The sequence below is a fragment of the Eptesicus fuscus genome, chromosome 18, assembly GCF_027574615.1.
Source record: "Eptesicus fuscus isolate TK198812 chromosome 18, DD_ASM_mEF_20220401, whole genome shotgun sequence".
NCBI lineage: Eukaryota > Metazoa > Chordata > Mammalia > Chiroptera > Vespertilionidae > Eptesicus > Eptesicus fuscus.
Window position 1 is genome coordinate 25,509,524 of NC_072490.1, and position 19,608 is coordinate 25,529,131.

Genomic DNA, 19,608 nt, shown 5'->3' on the forward strand with positions numbered 1-19,608 from the left:
TGATAAATTGATTTATAGTATGTTGCTTTCCCTCTTATTGTGATTTGTCACTGAAACTTTGCTTTTTAAAGTTTCTGAATTATTATTTTTTTTAAATATATTTTTATTGATTTCAGAGAGGAAGGGAGAGGGAGAGAGAGATAGAAACATCCATGATGAGAGAGAATCATGGATCAGCTGCCTCCTGCAAGTCCCCCACTGGGGATCGAGCCCACAACCCAGGCATGTGCCCTTGACCGGAACTGAACCTGGGACCTTTCAGTTCGCAGGCCGATGCTGAGCCAAACCGGCTAGGGCTAAAGTTTCTGAATTATTAAACTTATGTACAGACTTGTAAAATAGAACAACTTTGCAAGTGGAGATTTTAAATTAGTTGTTGAAAGAAATTCAGTAGAATGTTGAAAAAGCTGTATAGTATATATGTGGAATTTAGAAACATTCCTGTTCACTAAAACCTAATTGATATAATCATGATGTATATTTCTGTAGCTGTATTATTTATTACAAAGCTCAGCAAGCCACTCCATACTAAGAGCACTGGGAGTGTTTGTTCTCTTAGATAGTATAATCTTGAGCTCCACTTAGTGTTCTGTTATCTGATTTTGATATTTCAGTGGTAAAAAAGCAGTGTGAGCTGAGGAATTCTATTCATGTTTATAATGCTGAAGAGACATAACCTTTTTTTCTCATTAAGTCACTAGCATTTAAAAAAAACAACAAGGGAGAGTTAGAAATAAGACTTAATTAGTGTCTTTATTTAAAATTCTCATTTCATGTTGGTAGGAAAGAACAGTTGCAAAAATAAATCCCTTTTTGAAATTTGGTTTCTTTTAAGTCTTAATGGAATATCTTAGAAATCATTGTTAACTGAATGCTGGCCTTTGGATTACTGACAATGATTAAGTTGAATCTGTGTACTTACATCAGAGAGTTAGCAATTTATGCCAGCATTTATCATGGGATGAAATCCATTTCATGTAGTCTTTATAGTAATTTGTAATACTTGCTTGACTCTGATTATTAATAAGCTAGAGCTTGTGAAGAATTTTTAATTACATTTTTGTTCATTTTAATAAATAGTAAGAGGAATCTTATTTTTGAAAGCAAAAGTAAGAAATTTTATCATGATCAGGTGGCTGCACATGAATATTTTGGAAGATTCTTTTCAGGAGGAAGAACTTTCTGATTTATTTTTAATTCTGGAGTAGAGAGGTGATTGACTTGGTAGCATACAATATACCAAGATGTTCTTTAGTTTGATAGCCTATTTGTAGTTTCCAATTGTTCCATATTAACTATAATTAATAGCAGTCACTTTTGTCTTTTAGGAAACCTTTGTGACTGACATTTACTTTCTGCCTAATGTTTTATAGGAATAATCCTGAATTTTTTCAACCGTTTTTATTCTGTAGGTGTTAAATATTGAAATTGTGAATTATAGGTGCATTTCTATTTTTCTTTATATTCTGACTTTTAAGCTGCATTGCATCTTATTCACACCAGAGTGCCCAAGGAAGAATGAAGAGAAAGTGAAATATAATCAGTTTTCCTATTCATTAGCTTCTGAAGGTTTAATGTTTAAACCAGCAATTTTCAACTGTTATGCCATAGAATTTTTAAAACATGCAATATCTATTTAGTCAGGGGTACTGACCTCTCTTCCCTTAGATTGTCAAATTAAAAAACGACAACAACCAACACAACAATAGCTATGAATCAAAATTATACCCCCCCCCTTTTTTTTTGTCAGGCAAAAAATATTTTTTGATGTGCTATAGAATTTTAGCAATTAGTTTATGTGCTGAAATGAAAAAGATTGAAAATTGTTGGTTTAAACTTTTGGCTAGAAGGCTGGTTCTCTGATTTCATCTTACCTTTCTCTCTCTCATGAATGAAATGAATAAATGACTGTACTATCTTCTCAGATTAATTAAATTGTGACCTTGTTAAACTGTAATAGGCTGCCTAATTTATTAAATACCACTCCTCTTTGAAATGAATTCCTTCCCCTCAGAACTGCTTCCTGTGAAAACTTTAATCACCGTGAAGAGAAAATAACTTGTAACTTAGAAAATATTCTTGTTCAGTAGACAGTTGAGATGTATGCGGTTTGCTCCATTGATTGTATGATTTAGACATATTTTATTAATAATATATTCTTGATGATTTGAGTTTTAAGAATTTATAATTATATAGAAAAGAAAGATAAGGATCCAAAGCCCCTTGTTCCTCCCCATCGATTTGTACACTAGACAAGACTGATTGCTTTTGTACTAAAAATGATATGCCTTTTTTTGTCTGCAGGAAAAACTGATTTGAATAAAAATTCTCACTCTCAAATGGTTATTACACTGCTAAAGGCTGACACTTATGAGCTAGGTTACTATTGGAGCCAATAAAGCCATGCATTTCCTCTCTTTTTAAAAAGTCATTATTTTTATACTCCTTGTTCCTATAGATAACCACCTAATATTAGTATTTATTCATATTTAAGATTTACATTTAAAGTAAAAAGTCTTCAGTGGGAAAGCACAAATTTTACCTTCCTCAGAGGAGTTCTATAGATGTGTACAAGTTTTATTTGCTTTTAAATATTAGCACGTCTCTTTTCTAATTAAGAGCTCAGAAAATTAACAGGAAGTTCTGATTTTTGTTACAAGCATTAAAGAGGAGATTGTTCAATAAAATAACCTTTTTGTTGACTTTTTAAAGTCACAGAAATATATAACTTTAAAAATATCTTTGCTTAATATCTTCTAGAAGTAGTTCTAAAACTGGGGAGGAGAAATAATATGCAAATTGATCTAAGTAATTGAGAGAAACTGCACTTAACCTGTTGACATTTGGTTTTCGTGTCAATAGCTTACTATCTATATGATATTGGGTGAATTAATCTTTTAAAGTGTCTATAGAATAGGGATAACAATAATAGTAGTAGTAGTAATAGTAGTAGTACTTGCCTTATTGGAGTTGTTAGTAGTTAAGAAATTGTTATTAGATTGAACCTCGTTCAGCACAGCCAGTGGTGAACTTGAGGAATGGCCGTGAAGGATTAAAAAAAACAGACAAGAGAATATAGTTGGGGCCAGGTGGATCACTGCCTGGATGAAGACACAGTGACACAGCCTATAAGCCAAATCTTTATTTATAGTCAGATCACACAAAGCAAAACAAGGGAGTGGTCAAGATGTTTACAATGTTCTTTAGAGTTTCAAATCTACTTCTTTCCTGTTGTTGTAATTCTCTGAACTCTATCAAGCTTTGTTTTGGCAGCACTTGCTGCACCTCCCGAAGCCCACATCCCTCAGCTACCTAGGACTACAAGGTCAGACTATAAGGTCAAGCTTACATACAACCATACCCTTTGGCTATAATTATGCTGGGAGGGCCTTGCCCTCCAAGCTGGGACTTGTATGTGGCTTTGCCACAAGAGGACCGTGCCCTCTCATCATTCCGAGTCTTAAACCTGTCCAAAAGCTGTAGCCGCTCTCCACAGTAGATAACTTAGCATAGGTATGTAGCATACTGCCTACCAGATAGTAAGCAGTGAAATGTCAGCTGAGACATGGCTGTGGTGAGTTGGTTGGAGCGTTGTACCCTGCACTGGAAGGTTATGGATTCTATACCAGATTGGGGCACATAGGGAGGCGGGGGGAGGCAACCGATCAATACCTTTTTTTCACATCGATACTTCTCTCTCATCCTCCCTTTCTGAAATCAATTTCAGAAAAAAGAAAGTCTGCTGCCCTAGCCGGTTTGGCTTAGTGGATAGAGCATCGGCCTGTGGACTGAAAGGTCCTGGATTCCATTCTGGTCAAGGGCACATGCCTGGGTTGCGGGCTCGATCCCCAGTGGAGGTCATGCAAGAGGGCAGCCGATCAATGGTTCTCTCTCATCATTGATGTTTCTGTCTCTTGCTCTCCCTTCCTCTCTGAAAACAATAAAAATATATTTTAAAAAATGAAAAGAAAAAAAGAAAGTCTGCTGATTGTTTTTAGTATTAGCATCTTTTTTAAAGAAACATCTAACTTTTATTTTTTGTAATAAATGTATCAATCAGTGTGTAAAATTATGCAGTCTTAATACATTGTGGACAGATTATGAGAATTCTCATGTTTTCTGTTCTAAGGCTTGTGGCCAAGCACAAGAATTCCTTAAAAAGATATTAGCTTATAAGAACATGTAATAAATAACTTAAAAAATGCAGTGGGTATTTAATTTTAAAGCATGCCTTTAACATGTAAAACTTTTTTGTACTCGTTCAATAGAAACTTATCTCGTCACTGGGTAAAGCTAGCAATAAAACTACTGGTCTGCAATGTGTTAAGATTAATTTGGAAAGAGAAGTCAAGTAAATATATTCCTTTAACACGGTAAGCGCCAAGCCTGTTTTGTCTTCCTTTCCGTTTAGACTGAGAAATCCGACTTCACCAATATGCTGGCGGCACCAGTGACTGACCAGTCCAGACGGAAAGTATAGTGTCGGTCATCGGTGACTGACATGGCGCTTAACGTGTTAAAAAGAAAAATTCCATTGCATTTGGACATGGCAGCTTTTATTTATTTTTTAATCTGTAGTTGGGTGGAAGTAATGAACCCAAATGTATTTGGCTTGTCTTTGTATACATTAATTATATAAAACTAGAGGCCTGGTGCATGAAATCCATGCATGGGTAGAGTCCCTAGGCCTGGCCAGTGATCAGGGCTGACCTGTGGGATGACCAGTGGGGTGATCGGGGGGGGCCCCTGCTGGCACCCACCTTGGCTGGCCTGGCACCACCTGCTCGCCCGCCCTGCCCCCTCACTGCCACCAGTTGCCTCACTCTGCAGGGCAACTGGCAGGGCGATCGGGGGGCCACCGCTGGCACCCACCTTGGCTGGCCTGGGGCCTGCAGGATGGGGGCAGCTCCTGCCCTGAGCGTCTGTCCCCTGGTGGTCAATGCGCATCATAGCGACCGGTCATTCTACAGGCCGTTCCACCATTTGACCGATGTGCATATTCGGCTTTTATTATATAGGATGGGAAGCTTTTTAAAGACTAAAGGACTGTTGGTCTGTGTTTTAAGATAATGCTTTTTATAAGCCTGTTTTAATACTAAAGTCCATCACATTCACATGGCACTAAATTTTTAGGAATGTTAATACAGTTTGGTCTCTTCATACGTATAAGTGCTTATGTGTGCCTGTCTGTCAATTATCTATCACATTACATATGCCTGTTAACATACTTGGATCTATTGTTCTCTGGACCATACTTTCAGAATCAGAGCCAGGTCACATCTGCAGTGTTTTTCACATGTAAAATGGTGATTTTTTGTTTTTGTTTTTGCATGCTTGGTTAGGTGAATATGTAATTGTATTAGGAATGAAACCATCAGAATTGAACCCTGTTGCGGAGTTGGAAGATGATATGATATCTTTATTTGCATGGAATTGTTTATACACTTTTTTTATTTAAAGTTTATAATGTTTATATACATTTTTGATATATACATTTTTGCTAATGTACATTTAGGATAAATATAGGGATGTATACCAGGAAGAATTTCATGAAAACTGAGCCCAAATGATGAAATGATTTCTTTCTCAGTACCTTTTATACCCTTTTTTCATATTTCTCATTCTGTTGTGGTTGGTTTTAATCTGCCAAACACATTTTCAGAATTTTAGGGCATGGCAAAATTAGGAAATATTATTTTATCATGAGAGTTGAGTTTTCACTAAAGATTAAGTCTCAGTTAAGTGTCTCCTTTTCTCTAGTTGTATTTTGAAATTTAGATTAGTCTTGTCTCATGATATAGCATTCTACTTTACATATTGGGTTTTGTTGACTTAATTTTTAAATATGGTTGTACTTATTCTATTTTAGAGTACTGGAGATGATAAAAGACTAGGATAATTAATAGAAAGGGGGATATTTGATGAAGAAGTGAGGGTTACAAACTCTTGAGATGTTAAATGTAGCACAGAGAGTCTTCATCCTTGAGTGTAATGGAATACTTTATGTTCCCCAAGTCTGTGGATCTTTCCATTGATGAGTCCAGCTTGACAGGAGAGACAACGCCTTGTTCTAAGTTGACAGCTCCTCAGCTGGCTGCGACTAATGGAGATCTTGCATCAAGAAGTAACATTGCCTTCATGGGAACACTGGTCAGATGTGGCAAAGCAAAGGTAATTTTTTCTTGTTTTGAAAATAGCTATTCCTTTTTTTTTTTAACCATTTTTTTCATTTTTTTTTTTTTTTTTTTTTTTGCTAATTTTATGTGAATCTTTAAAAAATACGAGACAGAAACAACAAAATTAAACCTAACCCTTGGCAGCTATTTGGGAGGCTGAGGAGAAGCCCCTGAGGTATAATATCGGTCCACAGTTCTGCTATTATCTTGAGTGCATCCTTTAAAGGCATAGTCCTCAGCACTTGTTCTTTTTTTCTTCCTTTTTAAAATTTTTTTTTTAAAGATAGAAATAGTGGCTTATAGTTATGTTCATTACTGGTTAAATAAAGTTGGAGCTTATTTGATATGGTACTGGCTATAATATTCTGACTGCATATCATTCACCTACTGATTGATTACAAATATTTTGTTTCTGGAGTCTGATATTTCACAGATGTAAAAGGCATCATTCAGTAGCATTTGAGGGGACAAATATATCTTACTTTAAATGTCTCTATTAAGTATAAGATTCAAATCTCAGAAATATTAATATAAAAAAATAGGCTTCAAAATTGAGTCAAAAGTAAGTTTAATGAAATTTTTTTTCAAGGTTTGTATCACAAGGTACAAATAAATACTAATGATCTCTAGTAACATTTGCTAAGGGATCCTTGGATATGTATGTCATATCTTTACTGTAGGAAAGACTTTGTAGAAATGGAATGAAGGTTTTGTTGTTATTGCTGAGAGAGGATTCCATCTGAAAGTAAATATATTTTCCTGTTTTTTTCCCTTAGGGTGTTGTCATTGGAACAGGAGAAAATTCTGAATTTGGAGAAGTTTTTAAAATGATGCAAGCAGAAGAAGTGAGTACTTAGTTTGTTAATGATGCATTCGTTTCAAATCTGACATTCTCTATTGTAAGTAAAGAAAAAAGAATATTGGTAGATTATTTTATGTACTATTGATAGTAAAAGTTTATCCAGAATATCACTCAGTTGTCTATGCTTAAAAACATAATTGGAAAGCCTGTGATTGGAAGGGCTTGAATTGGCATTGTTTATATTCTAAATCATTTTTATAATTATTTGTTGTTTATAGGATAAAAAGGTTTATAGCTTATTTATAGGGCTTAGTCTTTTGGAAATGAACTTTATCATATTACCTTTTTTTTTTTTTTTTTAAGAATAGTTTACTGATTTTTGGAGAGCAAAAGGGAGAGGAAGAGAGAGGAACATTGATGTGAGAGTGCAACATTGATCGGCTGCCTCCTGCACTCCCTCCACCCTCTCCTACCTGGGATAGAGCCTGCAACCTGGGCATGTGCTCTTGACCGGAAATAGAACTGGCAACCTCCTGGTACAGGGACGATGCCCAACCAATGGAACCACACCAGCCAGAGCTATCATATTAATTTTAAAGATTACTAAATAGTATATTTGTACCTCAGAACATGTCTTCTACCAAAATTCCCAACTTTACATAATTCCAAATAATGGGAAAACCGATTGCAAAGTAAAGTAATCTGGAAGATATTCTTGTTTAAGGATTTTGAAGATTAGTTCTTTCATTTAAAGTGCTTTCTTATATATAAAAAAGAAGTTGCCTTCTATAAATATATTCTCCCTAAGTCATGTGGATTTCTCAGGTAACCTGCCAAGACTCTAGTGTTCATGATGCAGTGTATACACCATTCCAAGAAGCTTGGCAGTGAAGAGACTGCTAGAAAAGGGCATTAACAGGTTAAGGAACCAACAGAGTAGAAAGACTTGGGTTCCATCATGTTTGTGGATACAGAAAGGAGAAAGATGGGAAATGTAAGGGGCAGCTGATGGTAATGAAGTCCTAGAGAAGCTGGTTGGAAGAATAGGTTTTTCCTCAAAGAGAGGCATAGAGGGGAGCATGAACCTTTTCAGATAAACATATTTCAGTTTCCTCAGTGAAGGGGGTCATATTTACCTTAAGGGAGAGTTGTATGTGTTAAGCGCTAGCATGGGTATTTCAAGCACTTAACAAAGTCCATGGCACTTAGTATATCTCTCTAAGTTTAGCTAATTATAGTGACGCACTTTTCCAATTTGTCAAGGCACCGAAAACCCCTCTGCAGAAGAGCATGGACCTCCTAGGAAAGCAACTTTCCTTTTACTCCTTTGGTATAATAGGTAAGAGAAGAGTGAGTATGTATATCTCATATATTTACGTAGGTTTTATTTTTTTTAGTATGAAGGGGTAGTTTACATACATGCATACATACATACATTTATTTATTCATTTACTAATTTTTAGTTTTATTACTACTTTTTAAAAATTACAAAACTATCCCTTAGCATTGTTCTTTTCTACAGATAAAACAGAACTCTGTTTAGTTTTGCGCAATGGCAGTATCGTAGCCAGTGAGATTTATTCGAGACGCGATTATTGCTAATTGAAAAAAAAAACACACCAAAAACACACACACCAGAACTCTGTTTAATTCATATAATGAAAGAGCATTTTTGTAAACAGTATTTTTTGTCTTCAATAAAATGTGATAGTATTGAATTATGGACTGCTTTTTTTATTCACTTATTCTGTCATAAACATCTTGTCATTAAGTAGATGCTCATTAAAACAAATTTAAAATTTGTATAGTATTCCATTGTGCATTCTTGCCATCTTTGTTGTCATTTACTTAACAGGTGAATAAAAGACTTCTCATTATTTTATTTCAGAATTCAATATTAGAATAACTGAACACTTTGTCATATGTGTGTGGGTCCATTTTTAGGACCTGCCAGTCTATTTCTTTGGCTCTTCTTCTGTTGTGGTTTGAGTCCCAGATTTGTAACAGCTCTTTGTATACTTAGGATATCAGTTCTTTTTTTTTTTTTTTAATGTTATGAGTATTTTACTCCAGTTTTACTCTCACACATACACACTCGAATATATACACATACATATATGGTATAATTCATTGAATATAATTTATTTTGTTAGGAGGGTATTTGGGATAGGATCTTAGAAGGTCATGATATGGATCATTATTTTGTAGTTTTAGAAAGATGAAGATAAACTTGTTTAAATATTTATATTGATCTAGAATACAATCTCGAAGTTGCTTTATTAAAACTCTAGTTATATTGTATTTTTCCTCATAAAAACAGTAGTGCACCCTTTGCCCCCCTTTTTTTCAAAGACAAAGATTAAAGCAGAGAATAGGAAATCTTGTTTCACTTATGTTAGTTGATTTTTTTATTTTTAAATACCATAAAAGTAGTAATTTTTAAATACTAAAAATGAGGTAGAATATATCATTCTTTGAGCCAAGTCCTAAGTATTTCTTTGTTTGTAATACAAGGTTAATATGTAATGTATGCATATTGAGTTACCATAAGTAAAGTTTCTGGTTTTTTTGTTGCAAAGCTGATAATAAGTAGAAGACCTGTATGTCTTCTGTGACCTTTTTCCCCCTTCATTGTATGAAAGTATTAGAACTATTTTTTTATACTGGGAGTTCGCAGATATTATGCTTTAAGGGATGGGTACTAGCAATGGCAACAAAAGGTAAAATGTGTGTATTTGTGTGCATGTGTGCATCACAGCATTAACTTTAATCTCTCCTGCTTACTACATTTTTGTAAAATCTTGTAATCACTTCCTACTATACTTTCGCCTTTAATATCAAGGAATATTTTGCTGCCCTTAGTTTCTATCCCTTCTATGCCTAAGTCATCCTAGCTAATAAAAGAGTAATATGCAAATTGACCATCACTCCAACACACAGAGATGGCTGCCCCCATGTGGTCAAAGATGGCTACCCCCATGTGGACACAAGTTGGCTGCCACAAGATGGCCAGGGGAGGTCAGTTGGGAGGGACAAGGCCTGCAAGGGAGGGCAGTTGTGGGCGATCAGGCCAGCAGGGGAGGGCAGTTGGGAGGGACCAGGCCTGCAAGGGAGGGCAGTAGGGGGCGATCAAGCCTGCAGGGGAGGGCAGTTAGGGATGATCAGGCCGGCAGAGGAGGGAAGTTGGGGGCGACTGGGCCTGCAGGGAAGGACAGTTGCGGGGGACCCAGGCCTGCAGGGGAGAGCAGTTGGGGGGACCAGGCCTGCAGGGGAGGGCAGTTAGGGGCAAACAGGCTGGCAGGGGAGCAGTTAGGCATCAGTCAGGCTGGCAGGGTAGTGGTTAGGGGGTGATGAGGCTGGCAGGCAGAAGCGGTTAGGGGCAATCAGGAAGGCAGGCAGGCGAGTAGTTGGGAGCCCGCAGTCCTGGATTGTGAGAGGGATGTCCGACTGCCCGTTTAGGCCCGATCCACAATAGGATCGGGTCTAAACGGGTTAGTCGGACATCCCTTGAGGGGTCCCAGATTGGAGAGGGTGCAGGCTGGGCTGAGGAACACCCCCCCCACTCCCCACCCCCGTGCATGAATTTCATGTACTGGGCCTCTAGTTTTATATAAAAAAGAAAAATTGCTTTTTGATTCTGTTGCAGGTATCATCATGTTGGTTGGCTGGTTACTAGGAAAAGATATCCTGGAAATGTTTACTATTAGTGTAAGGTAAGTTCTAATGGTTATAAATGGAAGTCTCTTTTGCTCTTCTCATTTCTCTAATAGGTATAGCATATGTTCCATTGTGGAGGTATTATATGAGCACATACGGTATAGTACTTCTATTTAAATAGTTCAGAATTCATATATTGAAATGAATTAAAACCAACATATATGACACTGGAGAAAACCTATATTAGATATCTGGTATTATCAACCCATTATTGCATTTATATATGTAAATAGAGTTAAAGATCGACAAATAAAAAGTAGCAGCATGAAATAGAAAGACCACAATATAGAAACTGAATAATTAATTTTAGTGCAAAAATGAAAAAAATTCAAGAAATAGAAGAAAAATTAAAAGTAAACAGCATTTGTACTTTCAGAGATTTGTGAAGAAACTGCATTATAACTAGCATATCTAACTAATAGAAGTTTCAAAAGAGGTAAGAAGAAATTATATAAGAAACTGTGCATTAACATTTTCTCAATCTGAGGTGAGACATGAATCTTTATAGTTTTGAAGAATTTTCCAAATGCTAAGCAGGATGAAAAAAACTCCCAACTAAATGCAGTCATTGTGAAACAAAAGAAAAAAAACAAGTCAGGTCATCTACGAAGGAAGGCTAATTAAACAGGTATCAGACTTCAAATTAGCAACTGCAGTTCCCATCACAGGGTCTTTTTAGGCTCTACTAAACATTTCAACTCATAATACTTTTATAGATCTCATCTGGTACCTGTGTCCAGGTATGTGCCTTGACTGGGAATCAAACACAGCTAGGCAACTTCAGGCATCCCTCTTCTGAGAGAGTCCTTACTGCAGTTTATGCAGTTCAGCTTAGGTACAAAAAATGAGATGACCTTCTGAGTGTGGGAACTACACTGGGTTAAAATGCTCCATATACCACAGTATATCTGGAAACACACTTTCCATGATGCCTGCAAGAAACATGTCTAGTTAGTTATGAATTACTAACTCTCAGGAAACCCAAACTATGACTTTCTGTTAAATAATTATAATTCTCTCAGTCCAGAGACAGTTTATCAGTCAGGAGGTGTTGCCTAGAAACATAGTGGACATGCTACCTTTTATCAGGTCACTAGGAGAACAAAGCTAGAGATTTAATGAATACAGAAGGGGGAAAGAATTTTATTAATCCTTCATCCACAGAAACATTGGATTACATTTGAAGATGATGGGGCAGTACTCTGAAAGTATGGGGGATGATTTTAAGTCTATAAATCTAGTCCTGGCTAAAGTACCAATCCAATTAATTAAAAATAGACTAGAGGCCCGGTGCACAAAAATTTGTGCACTCGGGGCGTCCTGCAGCCTGGCCTGTGCCCTCTCGCAGTCCAGGACCCCTTGGGATATATCCACCTGCCAGCTTAGGCCTGCTCCCCCAGGGATCGGACCTAAGCTGGCAGTCAGACATCCCTCTGGCAGTCTTGGAGCCCTCGGGGGATGTCCAACTGATTGCTTAGGCCCACTTCCCGCCTAAGCCGCAGTCGGACAGCCTTAGCACTGCTGAGGAGGCAGGAGAGGCTCCTGCCACCTCCGCTGCACTCGCAGCTGTCAGCCTGCCTTGTGGCTGAGTGCCCTGTGGGAGTGCACTGACCACCAGTGGTCAGCTCCTGTGCTGAGCGTCTGCCCCTTGGTGGTCAGTGTGCGTCATAGCGACAGGTCATTCCTGGTTGTTCCTCTGTTAGGGTCAATTTGCATATTGCCCTTTTATTATATAGGATAAGCAGGTAATCAGAAAACTTATTCCTTACCTATCCTTGTATGAATTACAGAAAAACAAGGGTGAAAGAAAGGAAGATGATGTGTGTGGTGTAAAGTAAGAGTGAAACTCACCTTGGCATCTAAAGAAAATAAGTGTAGAAAGTAATAGTTCAAGAATTAGAGAAAAATCAATGGATTAAGGCTTTGGCTGGGTAGCTCAGTTTGTTAGATGTCATTTGTAACAGTTGATGAGCAGTTAGTTGCATCTAAAGGACATTGCCCTGCCCAGCTGGTGTAGGTCACAGTTTGATTCCCAGTCAGGGCACATACCCGGTTTGTAAGCTTGATCCCCTGTGTGGGACATGCAGGAGGGAGGCAGCCAATCAGTGATTCTCTCTCATCATTGATATTTCTCTCTCTCTCTCCCTCTTCCTTTCTGAAATCAATAAAAATATATTTAAAAAAATAAAGAACGTTGCCCATTTCAGATATACATATACCTTCAAGTTGAGGAATATAGTTAAAATTCAAGTGAAAATTTTCACAATCCATTTTCTTCTTCTGCATATTATTTATAAAATGATTTAAATATAAAAGCATGAAAAGGTCCATTGGATCTGTATTGTAAATGATGATACCTAGTTTTCCTGATATATGAGGGTTAATGAAAGCATAAGAAAAGAGGATTCTATTTGAACTTGAAATAATTCAAAAGAGAGAAGGAAGTATTATTGATAACACATATTTCTTGATTCTTCAGTGTACACTGTTTAGGCAGTGGTATTGCAAGTGTTATTCATTGGCTTTTAATTTTAGACTCTGTAAACAAAGCATGAAAAGTTAATTATGGTTACAGAACTGATTGATAATGATATCAAGTTAGATCATATGAAAAAAGTAAGTATAGAAATTGGGAAGTAGAAACACAGGAGAGAACAGTGTTAGAATGAGGAATAGAAATGTATATATCCTTATCTGTATTGGAGTCAAGAGATAACACTTGAAATGGAATAAATACAGAGATTAGATTATTTTTATATTATAAGGGAAACAGTGAAGTGATTAATTTTTTTCGTTATGATAAAATTCACATACTCTAAATTTACTGCTTAAAAATGTACAATGCAGTTAAGTATATTCATAATGTTGTACAACCATTACCACTATCTATTGTCAGAACTTTTTTTATCACCCCAAAAGAAAACTGTTCATTAAACAGTCATCTCCATTCTTGTCTCCCTTGCCCTTGGTAACCACTAAACTGCTTTATGTGTATATGGATTTGCTAATTCTTGATATTTCATATAAATGAAAAGGTGTCCTTTTGTGTCTGGCTTCTTTCACTTTACATTGTTTTCAAGGTTAATCCATATTGAGCATGTATCAGTACTTCATACCTTTTTATGGATGAATAATACTCTATTGTATGGATATACCACAATTTCCTATTCATCAGTTGATAGACATTTGAGTTGTTTCCACCCTTTGGCTGTTGTGATTAGTGCTGCTGTGAACATTCTTGGACAAGTTTTTCTTGAACATCTGTTATTGTTATCTATATTTGTAGATGAGGAAACTAAACTACAGAGCTGGAGAAATAATAGCTCAGGATCACACAGGTAAAAATTGGTGAAGCTAGGGGTACAAATCTAAGCAATCTGATGTCAGAACTTATATTCTTTAACCACTGCTTAACCTGACAACTAGTAGGTGTCCAGTAAGTGTTCACTTTTCTTTTCTTGTGAGGCCATTTTTGGGTATTGACTATTAATTTTGCATTTTTTTTTAGCCACTCTTTTAAGTAACAGACGTTTGAAATTATTGCTGTGGTTACTATTTAACTTAAACTTTAATACTATATATACATTGGTTACAGTTTGGCTGTAGCAGCAATTCCTGAAGGTCTTCCCATTGTGGTCACAGTGACTCTAGCCCTTGGTGTTATGAGAATGGTGAAGAAAAGGGCCATTGTGAAAAAACTGCCTATAGTTGAAACTCTGAGTAAGTCTGTGGAAAGAGCCTACTTATACAATGATGTGTTAGTCTACACTAACAGTGAATTATCTTTGGGTTTTATAATTTTTTTTCTTAGAGGTTTGCATTGTGGTGTTTGGCTTGTGGCAATGTGAGTATAGTTTTAGCAACCAAAAAGTAATTAAAAATGCATGTCCTTCAGGACAGGTAACGGTTAGAGAAGTTTTTTTGCATCATGGAATGTTCTAATTCTTAAATCAGGCTTTAAAAAAATTATATAACAAATGAAACCTTGGAGTAAAATTAATAGAATTTTTTGGCAGCTCAAGAAACCTAATAGATATTTATAGATCCTAAAAGGTCATACTTAAGTAGAATTCACTGATAAGAACAGTAAATATACAAGTTACATTGCTATGATACAACTTTATATGTGATATGAAAACTGTGATAACTTTAGATATGCTGTGAAACTTTTCTTTTTTAATTTGGGGGGAATCCAAGATTGTTGAATTTAATTTCTAGTTTGCATTTTATTATTGGAAAGGTAAAATACCTTCAAATACTGATTTAAAAAATTATATGGGTTTATATTTAGGCACCCTTAAAACTTTCTAGAAAATCTATAATAATAAAAGCATAATATGCTAATTAGACAGGATGATCTTCTGGACGAAGCTGGGACTGCGAGGGAAGCCCGGGTCCCAGGTGCCGGGTGCCAGAGGGAAGCCCGGGTCCCCATTGCCAGAGGGAAGCCGGTGCTGGCAGCCAGGGGGAGGAAGGCCTACTCTTGCACGAGTTTCGTGCATTGGGCCTCAAGTGTATTATATAAAACTAGAGGTGCAGTGCCTGAAATTTGTGCACTGGGGGTGGGGGGACCCCTCAGCCCGGCCTGCACCCTCTCACAGTCTGGGACCCCTCGGTGGATGTCCGACTGCCAGTCGACAGCCGGACATCCCCCAAGGCCAGACTCACGGCTGGCGAGCGCAGCGACGGTGGTGGGAGCCTCTCCCACCTCAGCAGCACTAAGGAGCAGCAAGCCGAGCATTAAGGAGCAGTGAGCAGGCGGGCAATAAGGAGCGAGGGGTCCTCGTCTACTAAAGGGATGTCCTCCTGCCGGCTTACATTCCTTACTGCTCAACTTGCTGCTGCTTAGCGCTGCCATGGAGGCGGAAGAGGCTCCTGCCACTGCTGCTGCGCTCACCAGCTGTGAGCCCAGCTTCTGGCTGAGCGGCATTCCCCCTGTGGGGGAGCACTGGCCACCATGGGTCAGCTCCTGCATTCAGCGACCAACCGGTCATTCTGGTCGTTCCGCCATAACGATCGCTTAGGCTTTTATTACATAGGTTATTATATAAAGCTAATATCGAATAGCATTGATAAAATTCAACTGTAAGTAAATAAGAAAAATTCAACATTTATCAATATCTAATTTTTAATTTTAATTTCAGAAACTACCTTACAATGAAGCAAACATGATGAGAGTCATCAGTCTAAAATTATCAATGAGCTTGATTTGTACAAAATTCAGAGAAGCAGGGCAGGCTCCCACAATCTTTGATTTGTTGTCAATGTGAACTTGTATTTCTCCTTGACTTTTGGTGACTTGTAATGGTTTATTCTTTAGGCTGCTGTAATGTCATTTGCTCAGATAAAACTGGAACACTGACGAAGAATGAAATGACTGTTACTCACATATTTACTTCAGATGGTCTGCATGCTGAGGTACTCTATAGATTCTTTTAACAACAGTATTACTTTGTTAAGAAACTTGGTGTTTAACATTGTTAACTGTTCCAGAGTCTTACCTTCAAAATGGCTGTACTTTAGTCAGCAGCAGAACTTTCTCCTTCCCATGTGATTTCTACCAAGTCTTAATCTTACTCCACTTATACAGTCCAAGAACTTTTAATCCAGTTTGACACCCCTCTTTTAATCACTTTTACATCCATTCATTACCAAACTCTTGATGTCCTTGCTCTATGTGAAGCTTGAGGGATTTTTTAGAACCAAATTTTGAGTATGTCACTCCATAAATTAAGATGCTTCAGTGGCTTTCCATTGTGACCAAGATCCTGAAGTGTGGTCTTGCAAGACCCTTCATGTTATGACCATTATTTCCTTCTTCAACCTTATATGTTCCCCTTTGCTTTCTGTGCATCAAACACACTGGTCTTATGATTCTTTCAGTGGGACAAAATTACTGCTATATCATCTTTTGCACCTTACTTTCATCCCCACTTCTTTGGAAAAGGTGACCAACTAGAAAGGGCCCTATGTTACAGGGTTTTTTTTTGTTTGTTTTTTAAAAATATATTTTATTGATTTTTTTACAGAGAGGAAGAGAGAGAGATAGAGAGTTAGAAACATCGATGAGAGAGAAACATCGATCAGCTGCCTCCTGCACAACCCCTACTGGGGATGTGCCCGCAACCAAGGTACATGCCCTTGACCGGAATTGAACCTGGGACCCTTGAGTCCGCAGGCCGACGCTCTACCCACTGAGCCAAACCAGTTTCGGCATGTTACAGGTTTTTTAAAATAAAACTTCATACCTTCTAATCCTTAATGCAGGTAAAATTTTTTGTTACTGTTCCTATTGTACTGTAAATTGTAATAGTGCAAGAACTCTGTTGCCCAGCACAGGGCCTGACTCATAGCAGTAAATATTTGTTGAAAGAATAACTAAATAGATGAATTACATTATCTTAGAAATATATTGGCAGTCTTTTAAGTGCACATCAGTATATGTGCATTGGTTACTTTTGAAGCTGGGTGAGGACAATTTGCAGTCTCACCTATTCTTGGCAGGATTTCTGTCTGGAATGTTCATTAACACTGCTTATGAGGGCTACAGTGTTTTAAATGCATTAACAACCAATTCATCGAGCAAAGTAAGCATTAGACAAATTGACATAATTTGTACTTAGGTTTATTTAATTCCATTTTATATAGGCCTTAAAATGAAACTGTTGATATTTAGGGTTTTAGATTTTGTTAAGGATACTCAATGCTATGTTATTAAATATACCTTTTCTAGATGACTCAGAGGGGTCATTGGGGTTACATGTGCTTATAAGGTCCAGGTAGAGGATTTAATTTTCTCTTTTGTTTTAAGCCCATAATTTTATATGTCAAGCATTAACTATATGTAATTTCTCTCTAAACTATCTTATTTTTATTGTGAAATTTAACTTTAGTTTGGCTTTGTTTGTTCTAGCCATACTGTATAAGTATATGGTTTGTCTCAGTCTCTGATTTTTAAAACTGGTGTGTAATATGCTGTTACAGTAGTTTGTAAGTGCTAGGATAAATCACTTAATGTCTCTGAGCCTGCATATTTGCAAAAAGAATTCTGCTTTTGTCTACATTATGTTTGTGATGAATGTTAGATTTGGAAATGGACTTGAATTCTTTGTACGTTGTAGTATGTTATTAATAAAACTAGAGGCCTGGTGCACGAGATTTGTGCACTTGGGGGAGAGGGGTCCCTCAGCCCGGCCTACCCCCTCTCGCAATCCGGGAGCCCTCGGGGGATGTCTGATTGCCGGCATAGGCCCGCTCCCCACAGTCGGACATCCTTAGTGCTGCCGTGGAGGCCAGAGAGGCTCCTGCCACCGCCGCTGCGCTCATCAGCTGTGAGCCCAGCTTCTGGCTGAGTGGCGCTCCCCCTGTGGGAGCACACTGACCACCAGAGGGTAGCTCCTGTGTTGAGCGTCTGTCCCCTGGTGGTCAGTGTGCATCATAGCGACCGGTCATTCTGCTGTTCAGTCGATTTGCATATTAGCCTTTTATTATATAGGATGTTTTATAAATTTAAGCTCACTTATGTATAGTGATTTTCATGTTTTATAGTATACTATACATAGAAACAATATTATATTAATTATATTAACGATTATATTGTTTCTTCTTACGATATACTATACATTATTGTAATTATTGTAATTATTAGTATTATTAACTAAAGGCTCATCATTGTGGCAAAAATGAGAATTTATAGTCCTTTAACTATTAAATGTTCTTTTAGACTAATTTACATGCTTTTTTATATATACATGCTGTGTCATGATTTATAAAATGAACTGAATATAACTCACCATAGATTTTGTTTTTCATAGGTATTGTCACTGTCTACTGATTATATTATTGACCCTACTTTATGTTCCCTAGGTTACTGGAGTTGGCTACAATTCATTTGGAGAAGTGATTGTCGATGGTGATGTTGTTCATGGATTCTGTAACCCAGCTGTTAGCAGAATTGTTGAGGTAAACATTTATTCCCCGAGAAGGTGACTTTCTTTTTGTTGTTGTAGTTAATCCTCAATGTAGGATATTCTTTCAGTTAATTTTTAGAGAAAGTGAAAAGGGTTGGGGGACAGAGGGAGAGAAATATTGATGTGAGAGAGAACATAGATTGGTGCCACCCACATGCACCCCAACCAGGGGCGTGGGATCAAACCTGCAACCCAGGTATGTGCCCTTGATCAGGAATTCAACCCATGACCCTCTGGTGAATGGGCTGACACTCTACCACTGAGCAACACTGGTCAGGGCAGAAGATGATTTTGGTTATAATGACTTAGGACACAGTGATGGGTTCATAGGTTATGTTTATTTCTCTTAGGCGGGCTGTGTGTGCAATGATGCTGTAATTAGAAATGACACTCTAATGGGGAAGCCAACAGAAGGAGCCTTAATTGCTCTGGCAATGAAGGTATGTATCTAATCTTTCTTCATTGACATATAAAATACCACTCTTATGAGAGAATGTGAGGCCATCAATTTCAGTATTACTGGTTTAGGTACATTGTTTTTACTGCCTTTTGGGAACCAGTTTTAGTCTTCCTGGAAATACAAAGCATAGAGCTTTCTCAGTATAATTTTATCCCTTATATGCAAGAAACAGTGATGGATTTCTTCTAATGAAGAAATGTTTCTGTTGTCTGTTTAGTATTTTTGTGAAAAAACTCTATGTGTGTTATTGCTGATAAATATTGACTTTCAAATGAGTTAAGGACAACACTCTAGTATTTCCATGTAAAAATACTAAGGATATCATGAGAAATCAGCTTTTTCCAGTTGACCCTTTCCCTTCATTATTTTTTTAAAATATATTTCTTTTGATTTTTTTTTTTTAGAGAGAGGAAGGCCAAAGTATAGAAAGATAGAAACATCAATGAGAGAGAAACATCATCGATCAGCTGCCTCCTGCACGCC

General features: G+C 37.2%; 1 protein-coding gene and 1 pseudogene across 5 annotated transcripts in view; both read left to right on the top strand.

Annotated features, from left to right (window-relative positions):
• Window positions 1-19,608, top strand: part of ATP2C1 (ATPase secretory pathway Ca2+ transporting 1) — a 105,350-nt gene that overhangs the window by 42,527 nt on the left and 43,215 nt on the right. For all 5 annotated transcript variants that reach the window (XM_054729549.1, XM_054729546.1, XM_054729548.1 and 2 more), the window contains 8 exons: window positions 6,016-6,171; window positions 6,953-7,021; window positions 8,242-8,317; window positions 10,625-10,691; window positions 14,291-14,415; window positions 16,016-16,113; window positions 18,562-18,657; window positions 19,016-19,105. In XM_054729549.1, coding sequence (XP_054585524.1) covers window positions 6,016-6,171; window positions 6,953-7,021; window positions 8,242-8,317; window positions 10,625-10,691; window positions 14,291-14,415; window positions 16,016-16,113; window positions 18,562-18,657; window positions 19,016-19,105 — 777 coding nt within the window. The remainder of the gene's footprint in view (window positions 1-6,015; window positions 6,172-6,952; window positions 7,022-8,241; window positions 8,318-10,624; window positions 10,692-14,290; window positions 14,416-16,015; window positions 16,114-18,561; window positions 18,658-19,015; window positions 19,106-19,608) is intronic.
• On the top strand, window positions 8,520-8,669 carry LOC114228612 (U4 spliceosomal RNA; annotated as a pseudogene).